The following is a 15,199-nucleotide window of genomic DNA, read 5'->3' on the forward strand; positions in this document are numbered from 1 at the left end:
TTTGTCGGTTTCCTGCCACCAAGAATGTGAGATCCATAAAGGCAGGGACTTTGTAACTTTTGCTCATTGCTATATCCCCAGACCTGTGTCAGGCACAAAGCAGTGTTTAATAAATACTGTGTTAAAACATGTCCCTAGGGGTGCCTGGCTGGCTCAGTGTTCAGGACCCACCTTGGGTGTACAGATTAGTTAAATAAATAGAAATAAATAAATAATAAAACATGTCAACAAACTACATTGGGCATGCAGGAAGATAAAGCCCAATAAACATTAATGGAAATAAGTACTTCCTTTGGGTTGATTGTTCCATTGACAATCCTACCATTTATGAGCGGTGGAAAAGCTGAACTACAATTTTCCCTGTTTATAGGAAAATTATATTCCAAAAATATAAAATCCAGTGATAGAAGCCATTTTAACTGGAGCTCTTATGCATTTGTCAAGTACTGCTTCATTGCTTTTGTTTTCCTTGTCTTTGGAACTTTTTTCCCAGGCAAATGAATGTATGTGCCTCCTTTATTTTTTTTTTCTGGTAAGTCATTAAATGTTGAATTGACTTTATTTGTTTTAGTTGAGAGTTTAACTCAAAATAACATCTGCTTCCAGACAAAAGGTGACAGATATATTTTTATATTAACACATCAACTTGCCTTTACTGAACCTAATTGGTTCCAGGCCCTATTCTAGGACTAGAGTCACAAAAATAAACAAGGTTTCCCTACCTTGCTCTATATGTTTTAGAGCCAAGTTCTATGTATAATAACCATAACAACCATCTCTTATTGAGTCATATGTGGCAGGCAGTCTGCTATGTACTTTTTATCACTGATTCTATTTTAATCTTCCAATGTTCTAAGATAGATACTGTTAATGTTAGGCACCAAAATGTACTTCTCAGATACCCTTCAGAAATGAAGGACTTATTACCCAGTGGCCAGGAGTGTTGCCCACAGACAGCCATTAACTGTCAACCCCCTTCTGGTGTTGCTCAGTGTCACACCTCTTCCCAAGGAGGCCACATCCAAAGACTAATCAATATAGAGCCACTAATAGTATCTATCAGGATTGTTGGAAGGACTGGCCCTCTCACCTCAACTTGGGATAATTCTGGTGGATCATCCTATATGCAGAACAACTTGTATCAACTGTTGCATCCCATTAAGACTACATGACTGCTTGACTTCTTCTGCTGCCCAGTTCTTCCCTAACGTCAAAAATGATGATCCTAAGAGCATTTCCTAAAAAAATCTACACACTAATCACGTAAGTGTCTGCTTCTTGGAGAGCCCAACCTATGACACTATTCACATTTTTCTGGTGAGAAAATAGGCTTAGAGAGTTACGTAATTTGCATAAATTTGAACTGCAGAAGGCTCTATGTAGAGATATAAATATTGTGGGAACAGAGGAGGGTTGGGAAAGGCTTTTTACAAGGGTTGGCATTCAGGTTACAGCATGAGTTTGCAAAGCAGAGAAAAAAAGACCATTCTCAGCTAAGGGAACTGCATGATTGAGAGTATGTAGGAATGTGAAAGGGGAACTACAAGTAGCCCCAAGTGGCTGGGTTCTAGGGTCTTTGGAGCAAGCACTTAAGGGGTGAGGGGGATAGACTAGTTCATTGATGGTAAAGAAGATGGCCAAGGAGAGAAAATTCTAGGCCTGGGTGTAGATCCTGGCCAAGCAGAAAGGGATAAGAGCCCCCCTTAGATCTTCAATTATCTAAGAGGGGGGAAAAGGAGCTCTCTTGACTCAGAAAAAGAAACCACTGCCAAGCTCACTAGTGAAGGTCACTCCCTAATTATGATATATCCCATATGCTCTTGGTTGTTTTCATCTAGGATCACAGAATACTGAAGATGGAAGAGACTTCAAGATCATCTAATTCAGGGATTTGCACAATATTTACTGGAGCACTGGGATTCCTTTTACACACATAGTCTTCTGCCAGAATCCAATACTTAATCCAAATAAAATGACCTAGGAATTGGCAACCACTGACATCTGCCTTTAAGGCACTGCCTCAGAACATGCTTAGAAAACCATTTATGTAGTTAGTTCATTCATTCATTCAATAAGCATGCTAGTTGCTGTACAAGGTGCTGGAGATACAGTAGTAAACAAAGCAAGCATAGACCCTACTCTTACAGATCCTGTAGTCTAGGGAGGGAGACTGACATTCAAGAAATAATCATACAGGCACACCTGTGTGGCTCAGTCGGTTGAGCATGCAACTCTTGATACCAGCTCAGGTCATGATATCATGGTTCATGATATCTGCACTGACATTGCGGAGCCTGCTTGAGATTCTCCCCCCACCCCACCCCTCCTCTGTTTGTTCTCTTTCTCTCAAAATAAATATATATTTTTTAATTTTTAAAGAATCACACAAATACTGTACATAAATTAAAACTAGAGGCACCTGGGTGGCTCAGTCGGTTAAGCGTCTGACTCTTGATCTCAGCTCAGGTCTTGATCTCAGGATTGTGAGTTCAGGCCCCTCACTGGGCTCCACTCTGGATGTAAAGCCTACTTAAAAAAAAGTTTCAAACTGATAAGCACCATGAATGAAAATTACAGGTGACTAATGAAAGTATGTCCATATGCTCCAAAGTACATGTTCTGAGGTCTTTAGATAGAAGAAAAAGGGAAGGCTTCCTGAGGAAATAACATCTAGGCTGAATGAAACCAAAAGTGTGAATGTGCATTTAGGAGTTAGGCAGAAGGTATAAAACATTACACAGAGAGAGGTTGATAGAAAGGCCCCTAAAAACACAGAACTACTACCACCAGAAATAAGCTGCTACTTTTACTGTGGATATATATAAAATATGAAATGTACCCTAATCACTTTCATTAGCTCATGCTTTCCATGTCATATCGTTCAGAGATGTTCATATAATTTATTTAAACGTTTTTCTCTTTGGGGGTATTAAGGCTATTCTACTTTCCTGCTATTACAAATGATTGGTTTGGTAAATGCCCTTATATCCAAATATGTATCTAGGTTATTTGGGGGGCTAAATCTCCAAGATTTAGGTAGCTGATTGAATTTCTTAGTATGTTAAAAGGGAGTCTAGGATTCCTGGGTTGTGTGACCAGAGAGATGGAGGTGTCACTGAAGACCATAGGAAATACCATAAGTAGGAGCAGGTTTAGGGGAGGAAATGATGTCTGCTGAATTTGGATTAACTCATACATCCAAATGAAGCTGCCCAGGAGTCAGTAGAATATATAGATCTGGGATGCAAGCCCTAGGTCATAACTACAGGTACAGATTTGTGAGTTTTCAACATACAAACAGAAACTGAATCCTGGGTTTAGATTATCCAGGAAGAGCACAAAGAATGAGAAGAATTGAAAATGTAGAACAAAACCTTGAGAAATTCAAACATTTGGAGGCAAAGGAAAAAAAAAAAGGACAATTACAGAGGAGAAGCAAGAGGCAAGAACAGTAAAAGAAAAACTGGGATAGAATAGTACCTCCAAAACCAGGGAGAAGGTAATTTGAAAGAGAGCCATCAACATTAATTAACAGAAATTTACCAGCTACAGATTTTGTGCCATACACTGTGGTAAGCACAGGAGTGAACAAGACAAATCCTTTTGGTGCTTACTGACTAGTGGGGAAGACGTTGTTGTACACTGCCCAAAAAACCAGTATATTTGGCATATTTTTTAAAAATTATCCTTGGGGTGCCTGGGTGGTTCAATCAGTTGAGCGTCTGACTTCGGCTCAGGTCACGATCTCGAGGTTCTTGAGTTCAAGCCCTGCATCAGTCTCTGTGCTAACAGCTCAGAGCCTGGAGCCTGCTTCAGATTCTATGTGTCCTTCTCGCTCTCTGCCCCTCCCCCACTCGCACTCTATCTCTCAAAAATGAATAAACATTCTTTAAAAAAATTTTTTTAATTATCCTTGCTTATTTCTAAAAATACTTATGGGGCTTAAAATTAATACAATAATTACAATAATTGTATTATTATTATACAATATACAAAATACAATAAAAAATTAATACAATAGACAAAATCAAATTTAAAATGATTAAAATGGGTAAGTTGAAGTAAAATAATGCACAAAAATACCTATTCTAGGGTCCTGAGCACTGCTTCAATTCTGGCATACCTTGTAACAAGGAAAAACAAGATCATTTATGACAGTGTCAGCATCCATAGGATAACAAACCAGTTGCTCAGGGGAGGCATTACTATTCCCAGTACTAAGATCAAACATAAATTTGTCCCACAATTTATCAAAACAAGATTATGTCATATAGTGAACTGTATCCTCAACAGCTTCTTTACTGTAAATCCAACAACTAATTTTGTGGGACTCTTTATTACAACATCTCTCCAGCTAGGCTGAAGGCAATTCTATTAAGCTTGAAAGAGGGCAACAGCATAGCCCAGGTAAGAAACTCTTAACAGTCTAATTTAGCAAAGGAAAGATTTGGAAATATTGAAAAGGATAAATGAATTATAACAGTTCTTCAGATGATCCCCCCATTCCTTCATGATCCTCCATTCATCCTCCAGGGATGGTACACTCCATAGATACTAATCTCTGGGATCTCAACTGACCACAGGGGCACCAAGTTAGTACTGGTTTCAACATTTATCACATCACAGATCCTGAACCACTTTCTTTTTCTACGATTCATTTATAGAGTGATGTTGAAAAAGTCCCTCAAAAGAAATCCTAGAATGATTAAATTGCCATTTTGCAACCTGTAATGAAATCATTGATTCAGGGAATACTCATCAGTAGATAAAATTATTAGTGGAAAAGTTGATCAGTACCTTTACAGTGGAAGAAAGAACGCTTTACTGGGTTCTGACCATCTGAACCCAGATTAATCCTTGTAGCACTAAAGTGGAATAACCAAGTATGTGTGACCCCCTCCTGCTTTTCCCTTGCTTTACCAGGTTGGTCAAATGTGTGAGATGGTTACATTGGGATCTCCCAGTGAATGGTCACCTAGTATTCAGGCCCCTATATAGTTCCTTCCCAATAGAGGATAGCAGAAATGACACTGTGTCAGTTCCAGACCTAACTGTTTAGAACCTTACAGCTTTTTCTTTCACCCTTTTGGAATCCTCTAAGTAAGGAAAATCAGGCTATTCTTGAGAGCAGCCACATGGAGAGGTCCTGGAGGATAAGATCCTATGGAGACCTTGATGGAAATGAATGTTGTGGCTCAGCCAACAATCAGCACCAAGGCTCCAGTTATGTCAGGAGCCTTTTTGGACTTAACAACATAGCATATCTGCCAGCTCAGTGCAGCCTCATGAGTGACTCCAGACAACCCACAGAATCGTGAAAAATAATAAATCCTTGTTTTAACCAACTTTTGAGGGCTTTGTTATACTACAAAAGATAGTCTTCAACCTGAGTAGCATCATGACTGCTGTTAGAGAACTATACGTGCTGTTATATTCATGAACAGTTTCACCCTTCAGTGTCCACAGGTCCTATGGCACAAGTTCACATGGGTGAGAAAGAAAATCGAATGAACTTAAACCCAAAGAGCTTGTTTGATAAATCTATACCTGAACAGTTGCTATCATAATTATACGTTCATAATCTTGCCAAATGTACACACTTCAGACATGAGTTACTGAAGTCCTTACCCACTTAGCAATTAAAGCCATACAGAGAAATGGACTGGGATCCTGGACTTTCTGCCATTGATGACAATGTAAAAAGCACTGTAGGATGATGTATCTGTCAGGGCACATTTTTTGCACCCAAAATTGGGAAGAGATATACAATTACTATGTACTTCATATCTTTTGATGTTTATTTTTATTTTGAGAGAGAGCACATGCGCATGTGCAGGTGAGCAGGGGAGGAGAAGAGAGAGGGAGAGAAAATCCCAAGCAGGCTCCAAGCTGTCAGCACAGAGCCCTGCATGGGGCTCAATCTCACATACTGTGAGATCATGACCTAAGCCGATGTCAAGAGTCAGGACACTTAACCCACTGAGCCACCCAAGTGCCCCTGGTACTTTGTATCTTTTAAAGCATTTAGTATCACAACAACCCAAGATAGTAGATACTCATTTTACAGATGGGGAAACCAACATCAGGGAATGTGTCAAAGTTTACAGCTAGTAAGTGGCAGAGCCAGGATTCAAAAATGAGCAATTTAACTACATTAGATTGACTGCATTAATGGCATTAATTGTTCATATCTCTCTGTATCCACACCTTCTGCCATGTGACTTTGCAGTTCCTTTCATTAAAAGTAGACTGTAGGGGCGCCTGGGTGGCGCAGTCGGTTGAGCGTCCGACTTCAGCCAGGTCACGATCTCGCGGTCCGGGAGTTCGAGCCCCGCGTCGGGCTCTGGGCTGATGGCTCAGAGCCTGGAGCCTGTTTCTGATTCTGTGTCTCCCTCTCTCTCTGCCCCTCCCCCGTTCATGCTCTGTCTCTCTCTGTCCCAAAAATAAATAAACGTTGGAAAAAAAAAAAATTAAAAAAAAAAAAAAAAAGTAGACTGTATTCTCACATCCCTTGATTCTAGGTTCCACCATGTAACTTGGTTTGGCCAATGAGTTATTAGCAGATAGGACACATGCAGAGGCTTGAAAACAACTTGCTCCTCTGCCATGAACAAGAGAACGTGCCTGGGTTAGCCTGGTGAAGGACACAAGAAACAGAGCCCAATTCAAGACAAATGAGTGAGTCCAGCCAAGGTCTCAAGACCTGCCTAGCCAACGCCCAACTTGAATGCAAATACATGAGTAAGCCCAGTGGAGACCAGCCACAGCCTGATTTGCTGAACTCCACAAACTTGTAAAATAACTAAATGTTTTTGTATACCACTGAGTTTTTGTGGTTGTTATATAGCATTTTTGCACCAGAAGTTAACCAATACATTCACTGGACTCTAGAGCCCATTCTAATAACTATTTATACTGCTTTTTCAAACTTCTGAGTTTTAGGTGACTGACATATGAGCATATATATTTGGCACAGAGTTTTGATCTTGGGGTTGAGAGTTTGAGCCCCACATTGTATGTAGAGATTACTTAAAAAAAAAAAAGTGATAGCTGAAAGCAAGGGAGTGAGTGAGCCCTCTAAATAGGGAGATATGCGGAGGAAGAAAATGGATAAAATGCAGCACCAGGCAAGTTTAAAGAAGGAAGTTTCAGGATATAATAGTGGCTGAGAAACAGTAATTGGATTCTCTAAATGGAAATTTACTTGTGACTTCTGAAAGAAGCATAGATTTTGAAGTAAGACACATCTGGGTTTCAATTCTAACACTTAGTTGTGTGTACTTGGGCATATTAATCTGTGCCAAACATTTGCATTAGTAGGAATTCAGCATTAGTAGTGATTAGTAGTAGCTGTGTTATCATTAAAATAGTCTTGAACAGTGGCCTGGGTTTTTTCCCCTAAAAAAATAGTTTCTTGGGGCGCCTGGGTGGCGCAGTCGGTTAAGCGTCCGACTTCAGCCAGGTCACGATCTCGCCGTCCGTGAGTTCGAGCCCTGCGTCGGGCTCTGGGCTGATGGCTCAGAGCCTGGAGCCTGTTTCTGATTCTGTGTCTCCCTCTGTCTCTGCCCCTCCCCCGTTCATGCTCTGTCTCTCTCTGTCCCAAAAATAAATAAACGTTGAAAAAAAAAAATTAAAAAAAAAAAGTTTCTTGGGGCACCTGGGTGGTTCAGTCGTTTAAGTGTCCAACTCTTCATTTTGGCCTAGGTCATGATCTCACAGTCCTGGGATTGAGACCCACACTGGACTCCACACTGGGTGTGGAGTTTGCTTAAGATTCTCTCTCTCCCTTGGGTGCCTGCATGATTCAGTCTGTTAAGCATCTGACTTCGGTTCAGGTCATGACTTCACAGTTTGTGAGTTCAAACTGTGTGCTACCACATCAGGCTCTGTGCTGACAACTCAGAGCCTGGAGCCTGCTTCACATTTTGTGTGTCTCTCTCTGCCTCTTCCCCCACTATGCTCACTCACACACACTCTCTCTCTCTCAAAAATAAATAAACATTAAAAAAAAAGATTCTCTCTCCCTCTCCTTCTGCTCCTCCTCTGTACATGCACTTTCCCTCTCAAAAAAAAAAAAAAAAAAAAGAGAAAGAGTTTCTTACCTAATCCCCTTACATGCAATCCTTCAAAACGGTAACAAGTATATTCAAACTTATCATCTTGGAGAGTTACAGGAGCAGCTTCAAAATACAGGGAAATTACCTCTTTCTGATATAATTAATCACACATAATCTTCCAAAGTTTGTTACGAAAATAGTAATTCTAATAATGAATGTGACTAATACTATCATCTGTTTCAAAAGAATTCATTGGGAGATATTATAAAATGGTGAATAAGCACTGGTATGAAGTTACATTGACTGGAGTTGGGAGTCCCCATCTGCCACTTCTTTGCTGTGTAACTTGGGGCAAGCCACTTGATCTAAGTCGTAACGCTGTAATAAGGATTAAATATAAGTAAAGCACTTTAGTAAGGTGGCTGAAACATCATAAATATTCAATAAATGACAAGCACTATTAAAAACAAACCTTTTTTGACTATCTCTTAAATACCAAAATTACAATAAACTCTGGTGATTCAGAGTTGGATACAACATCATTAAATCTGTGAAGAGGATCATAATGTACGAGGAAGAAGAAATCTGAAAGCTAGATACATCTTTTTAAAAATTCAAATACATCTTAATGCTGATTAATTAAGCTCGCTGTTTCATTAAACATCAAAACTTTAAGTACTATACCAAATGACTTATTTTGCCTACCTGTGATTAAGAAATAACAGGAAGACATTAATATTAACAAACTTTATACCTTTCACACTTAATATTCATCAAGTCAATTCAACACCCAAGTTACACATTTTAAAATCATTTTTATTGAACTAATTTTAACAACACTGTTTTAGCTGGTGGCAGTTGCCCCACACCAAAACAAACCATCATGAATGCTATTCAACATCCTCAAAGTAATCCAGTTTGTTTTTGTACTTGGAATATAGTTAAAGTTTTGACATCACATAATCAAGCAAATAGCAGTGCATACTATATTATCCAAAAAGACTTTATGCATTTCATTAAAAAAATCATTTTGCAAGTGTCTTTAGCTTTATCAACAATCTCATCAACACATTCCATACTTCATGCTCTCAAAATAAAAAGTGCCCTAAAACTAACTCTAAGTTTTTTACTAATATTAATGAATACTATCCAGGGTTACAGGAATTGAAGTTTAACCTTTTACAGTATAAGAGGCAATAAGTTACTGATAACTGCTGACACAAATTCCACTCAAACTAAATACATCCTTGATACATTCAAAAAGACATTTTGTAAATATTAATATGCTAGTTTATATGCTGCAGTGCAAAAGAAGTGACACCTTAACGTTTCCTGAGCTTTAGGAAATTACCATTTTTCTGACTACAACTTTCAATTTAAAATAGGCTCTTTATTATATGAAGCCATGTCAAAACTATACAATTAAATTAGGTTTCTGGAGAACTGAAATGATTGGTCAGAGTTATGGTATTTTAAGGTAATGAAAAAGTTTCCAAAGCAAAAGTATTTACAAAACTACAAAGGATACTATGGATTTGCATGTAGTATAAAGGTCAAAGATAACCTACTGATTACCAAATGATCACAATTATCCCTTCTCTTTCAAAAATATCACACTGAAAGACTTTACGGTAAGTTATCTAGCATTAAATATACCAACCTGTAGTATATCATACATTTTAACACATTCTTCCATAATGCCCAGTAAGAAGGAATAAGAGATAAAATATTAAAAATCAAGAAAATAAACATGTTTTTAGGAATGTTTTTGCATGTGTATGCGAGAGGAAATGAAAATGATTTCTCATTAGAACTTCCTATATCCTCAAAATTACAAGGACCGAGTTTCTACTTCAATTTTTTCTTCTGCTTGCAGACTATCAGGGTCAACATGAACAACTGGAGGTCGTAGGATAACTTCGGGCCCTCCACCATATATAGACTGTAGAAAATTCCATGTTTCTTCTGAAATCTGACCAGAATCTGCTCCTAAAATTAAGTGCAAACAGAATAATATTTACAATCCTACATATTCATATTGCAAAAACATTCATAATGTACCCTCCCCCCAGCATGAATACTCCAGGGATAACTGAGAACTTGTGGAACATGAATTTTCAGATTACCAGCCCATATTGTTATAAGCTGCAACATATGGTCTGTCTTAAGTACTCTTTCCTAGCTCATACAAAAGCCTTAAAACCTTTGCTCAAATAACAAACACTGGCAACTTTTAGGCAAGTATTTGTCCTACTTCATGTATGAATTATATCATTGAGCTGCATAAAAAATGTGGCACAGATGGCTAGTAATGATATATTCTTAATAGTGACAAATAGTTTAAATATTAGTCAAACTTACCTTGCCTGAGCATTACATTGCCACATTTAGTGACTGCAATTTTAGTGTTATCAATAGGACCTGGAGGATCTAAGTCAAAAGGAAAAACAAATGATCAAAATGCATACTTTTCAAAGGAATGCACCAAAGAATTACATATTTCTGTGCTTGAAATAGTTGAGGAATGTAACTATATAATCACACTGATTATTATAGTGAATTCTGAACTGTCTTCTGAGCTTCTTTTTGGGTCTTTTTGGTTCCCCCAAAACAAAACCAAGAAAGAAAGGGGGAGAGAGGCTCTCTCACTACCATCCAAAATCTCAATCTTAACTATCCATTTGACGATCACAGGTTAAAATGCACTTTTAAAAAATAAATAAAGTAAAATAAAATTCACTTTTAATACTATAAAAGAACAATTCTTTTGTAATTTAAAAAGAAATCATGTAGGGGTGCCTGGGTGGCTCAGCTGGGTAAGCATCCAACTTGGGCTCAGGTCATGATCTCGAGGTTCGTGAGTTCGAGTCCTGGATTGGGCTCTGTGCTGACAGCTCAGAGCCTGGAACTTGCTTTGGATTCTGCGTCTCTCTGTCTCTCTGCCCCTCCCCTGCTCACGCTCTCTCTTTCTCTCAAAAATAAACATTAAAAAAATTATTTTTTAAAAAGAAATCATGTAATTCTTGATTTATTTCAGATTGTCATTATTTAAACTAAAAACATTACAAAAGCATTATAAAATGAAATGTTAAAATACATCCTTTTTTAATTTAAGGGAAAAACACCCATTTTCCCCTTGAATACAAAATATAAAAGGACAGTGCGTGTTCATTACTAAAATCTGAAGGGAAAAAAAAAAAGGCACAAGGAAGAAAAAATATTGTAATCCCATTACAGAGAGGTAAGCAGGTTTAATATCTGTGGGGTTTTTTGCCTTTGCATATGTTTGCCTTTTTTTTTAATATAAAAGTTTCAGAGGATGTATACAGTATTGCAACCTTTTTCATATATCAAGAACATCTTTTTACACATACTGTCACAAAAATTATTTTTAAATTTTTTATAATGTTTATTTATTTTGAGAGAAAGTGCATGCAAGTGGGGGAGGGGCAGAAAAAGAGGGAGAGAGAAGTCCCAAGCAGGCTCTGCGCCCTCAGCACACAGCCCAGTGTGGGGTTCAATTCCACAAACCATGAGATCATGACCTGAGCTGAAATCAAGAGTGAGACATTTAACCAACTGAGCTGACCAGGCGCCCCACAAATTTGTTTTTAAAGTCCACAAAGTAGTAATGGTTAAACCATTATGTAACCAATGGTGGGAAGATTTTTTTTAACTTTTCGATATTAAGATTGTAGACTAATTTTGTTCGGTTCCTCTATTCCTGCTATGAATATGCTATAATTCATGAAATAGGTTTAAAGCATTTATATAACCAGAATATAAACTAGACTGTTAGATCTTTTTCCCTTTTTCTCACTGGTATATAATCCCAAGTGCATACAGATACTCAAAAAGTATTTGTTAATTTAAAAAAAAATCAACAAAGAATTTTTTTTTAATTTTTTTTTTAAACATTTATTTATTTTTGAGACAGAGAGACAGAGCATGAACAGGGGAGGGGCAGAGAGAGAGCGAGACACAGAATCTGAAACAGGCTCCAAGCTCTGAGCTGTCAGCACAGAGTCCGACACGGGGCTCGAACTCACGGACCATGATATCATGACCTGAGCCGAAGTCGGACGCTTAACCGACCAAGCCACCCAGGCACCCCAACAAAGAATTTCATTTTTCAGTTAACCACTTACCTCCATCTTTACCCTTCACAAAACTTTCCCATTCTCTAAACCACTGCATACTGATGCAATAAAAAGTAGCTGGAGAGTCCTCCTCTTGGAATGCTCTGTTTAGCTATAGGAAGAAAAAAAAATCAGTCACCTAATATCTAAAACTTGTTTTATAGCAGAATACAACCATTCTACTTTAGCATCTGAGAAGGTCAGTTCCTCGTAAAGAATGTGATGTACATTGATGCTAAGTTATCTTAGTACCACAGTAACACTATAAATAAACAAGTCTAGGTTATGTCTCAAAATTTACAAGTATACACAAAAGGAGAATCAAAGACAATAACTGAAAATGGTCAAGGTAAGTCTTCAAAACAACAAATACTCTACATATTTATTAAAAATCAAATGTGTAAATCTTATTTAAACATATCATATCCACTGTCTACCCTTTACTTCTGTTCACTTAAGATATTAGTGGACATGTTGCTATTACAAACACAATGCTGCAATGAATTACAAGCACAGTGCTGCAAAGAATAATCTTGTAAATGTCATTTCACCAACAATATACATATATGTATAGGACAAATTCCCAAAAGTGGTGGGACAAAAGTCCCTAAAGTTGTTCCATTCCCTCTTCTAAGGCCTAAGGAAATGAGTATGTGACTCATCTAGGCAAAACTCTACTAGAAATGGAAATCTTCAGGAGCGATCTAATGGTGAGAATGAAGTCAATCCAATGTCAATTTTGTTAGCTACATACTCAGAACTAGCCTGGATCCTAAAATTCTGGAGAAGTTGGTTATTCAGTTTTACCTTTTGATAAATTTCTTTTTTGCTTAAGTTAGCTAATGTGGGCTACTACTGCTTTCAACTAAAGAAGCTGAAATGATAGAAAAACTAGTATGAAAAGAAAGGTGGAGGCAAAGAGCTTGGAAAAGATGAAGGGTATCTGAAATTTATCTACCTGTATTTGTGTGAAAAGACAGGAGACTCTTAAAAATATTTCATTATGGGTAACTAAATGCCCAAGGTACATACTATTTGAGGACAAAGACAGCCAAATTCAGATAATGTCTCTCCTAGAATCAAATCTAGTAAAACCCTGCCATTATCCCCAAAGATCCTTATAATAGCACAGAAGTACCTCCATGATCTGGCTCCATGATTTGACTTCATCTTCTAATACTTTCTTCATCATGTATTCACTTGTAGTCACATAGACCTCTTTGTTATTCCCAGAACCAAATATTTACATTCCTGCTTCTTAAAGCTTTTACATGGCCATCACTCCTTTTCACGCTTATCTGAAAACCTTCTGCACCTCCTTCAAGTCTTTGCTTACATGTCACCTTCTCAATAAAGGCCTATCTTGATCACCCTTTTTGAAATTGCACCTGACACCTCCCATCATCACTGTACTATGTTCTAGTACACTGTTCTATTATTTTCCTTTTCCACAGAACTCATTACCTTTCAATACATCATGTATTATTTATTTATTAAAGTTATTTGAGGGCAAGGATCTTTCTGGGATATAAGATAGTTGCTTCCACAGAACAATGAAAGGCAATGAAAAACACTGTGGCTGTCTGATGGTTAACGAAGAAATCAAAGTATGTCTGTCTCAAGGTAGAGAATTAAAGTTGGGACTTTCTATGATGCACAATTTATCCCTAGAGAATGGAGATTCCTGAAATGTAATGTCAGATTGATTATACCAATTAAATACACTTAACACATAGCTTTATCAGGTTTGAATACTTTCAGGACTTCATTTTTGGCATTAGGATATTTCTTATGTGTCTAGGTGGGGTTTTTAAAATATTTAGTTAACTACAACCACCTCATTAATTTAAAGATACATGTTGGGGCGCCTGAGTGGCTCAGTCGGTTTGAGCATCCGACTCTTGATTTTAGCTCAGGTCATGATCTCATGGTTTGTGAGTTCAAGCCCCTCATCAGGCTCCATGCTGACAGTGTGGAGCCTGCTTGGGATTCTCTCTCTCTCTCTCTCTCTCTCTCTCTCTCTCTCTCTGTCTCTCTCTCTCTCTCTGCCCCTCCCCAACTCATCCTCATGCTCACTCTCAAAAAAAAAAAAAAAAAAACACTTAAAAAAAAAGATACATGTTTTTTTCTACTTCAGGTTAATTTCTCTAAACTGTTGCCCTAATAGTTGTTCCTCCCCTCTAGTCTCTTCTAAAATAAATATGCAGTGCCTGGGTGGCTTAGTCAATTAAGCATAGGACTCTTGATTTGAGCTCAGGTCATAATTTCATGGCAAGTCCTGAGTCAGGCTCTACCCTGGGCTCAATCTCTCAGTCATCTTCCTCACTGGGTGTGGAGCCTGCTTGGGATTCTCTCTCCCTCTCCAACTGTCCCTCCCCCAGTTGCTCACATGCTCTGACTCTCTCAAAAAAATTTTTTTAATTAAAAAAATAAAATAAAATTACCTATTAGAAAAACATTGGATTCTATATCTATCCAACATGTTGAAGCTTCTGTTTTCCATCTGTTTATCCTTGTGTTTCATTTTAGGAGAAACTCTGCAAAACCTTTCAGTACACCACTTTGCTCTCCAGCATTATTTACGCTGCTATTCAATCAACTCATCTGTTGAGTTTTGTTTTTATGATATAATATCTTTATTTCTTTATCTCTCTGAGGATCAACTGTAATTTTTTAATGTTTATTTATTTTTTATATAGCACGGGGGGGGGGGGGTAGAGAGAGAGAAGGGGACAGAGGATTCAAAGCGGGCTGTGTGCTGACAGCAGTGAGCCCAATGCAAGGCTCAAACTCACAAACTGTGAGATCATGACCTGAGCCAAAGTCAGATGCTCAACCGACTGGGCCACCCAGGTACCCCCAATTGTGTTTATTTTAAAGCTTAATTTAAGAAATCACAATTCTATGGATTAGAAACTACCTAAGATAATTCCTTCTTTAACTGACCCACATCTCCTTATTTACTGCTGTATCCACGCAAAAACCTTTATGCTTGTTGCCTTG

General features: G+C 37.9%; 1 protein-coding gene across 4 annotated transcripts in view; it reads right to left on the minus strand.

Annotated features, from left to right (window-relative positions):
* Window positions 1–8,852: 8,852 nt before the first annotated feature.
* USP33 (ubiquitin specific peptidase 33) overlaps window positions 8,853–15,199 on the minus strand; it is a 65,646-nt gene continuing 59,299 nt past the window's right edge. For all 4 annotated transcript variants that reach the window (XM_040470702.1, XM_040470701.1, XM_040470699.1 and 1 more), the window contains 3 exons: window positions 12,206–12,308; window positions 10,419–10,487; window positions 8,853–10,046 (listed from right to left, as the gene is read on the minus strand). In XM_040470702.1, coding sequence (XP_040326636.1) covers window positions 9,889–10,046; window positions 10,419–10,487; window positions 12,206–12,308 — 330 coding nt within the window. In that variant the 3' untranslated portion in view covers window positions 8,853–9,888. The remainder of the gene's footprint in view (window positions 10,047–10,418; window positions 10,488–12,205; window positions 12,309–15,199) is intronic.

The sequence above is a fragment of the Herpailurus yagouaroundi genome, unplaced genomic scaffold (genome assembly GCF_014898765.1).
Source record: "Herpailurus yagouaroundi ecotype Mexico unplaced genomic scaffold, PumYag 77, whole genome shotgun sequence".
Classification (NCBI taxonomy): Eukaryota; Metazoa; Chordata; class Mammalia; order Carnivora; family Felidae; genus Herpailurus; species Herpailurus yagouaroundi.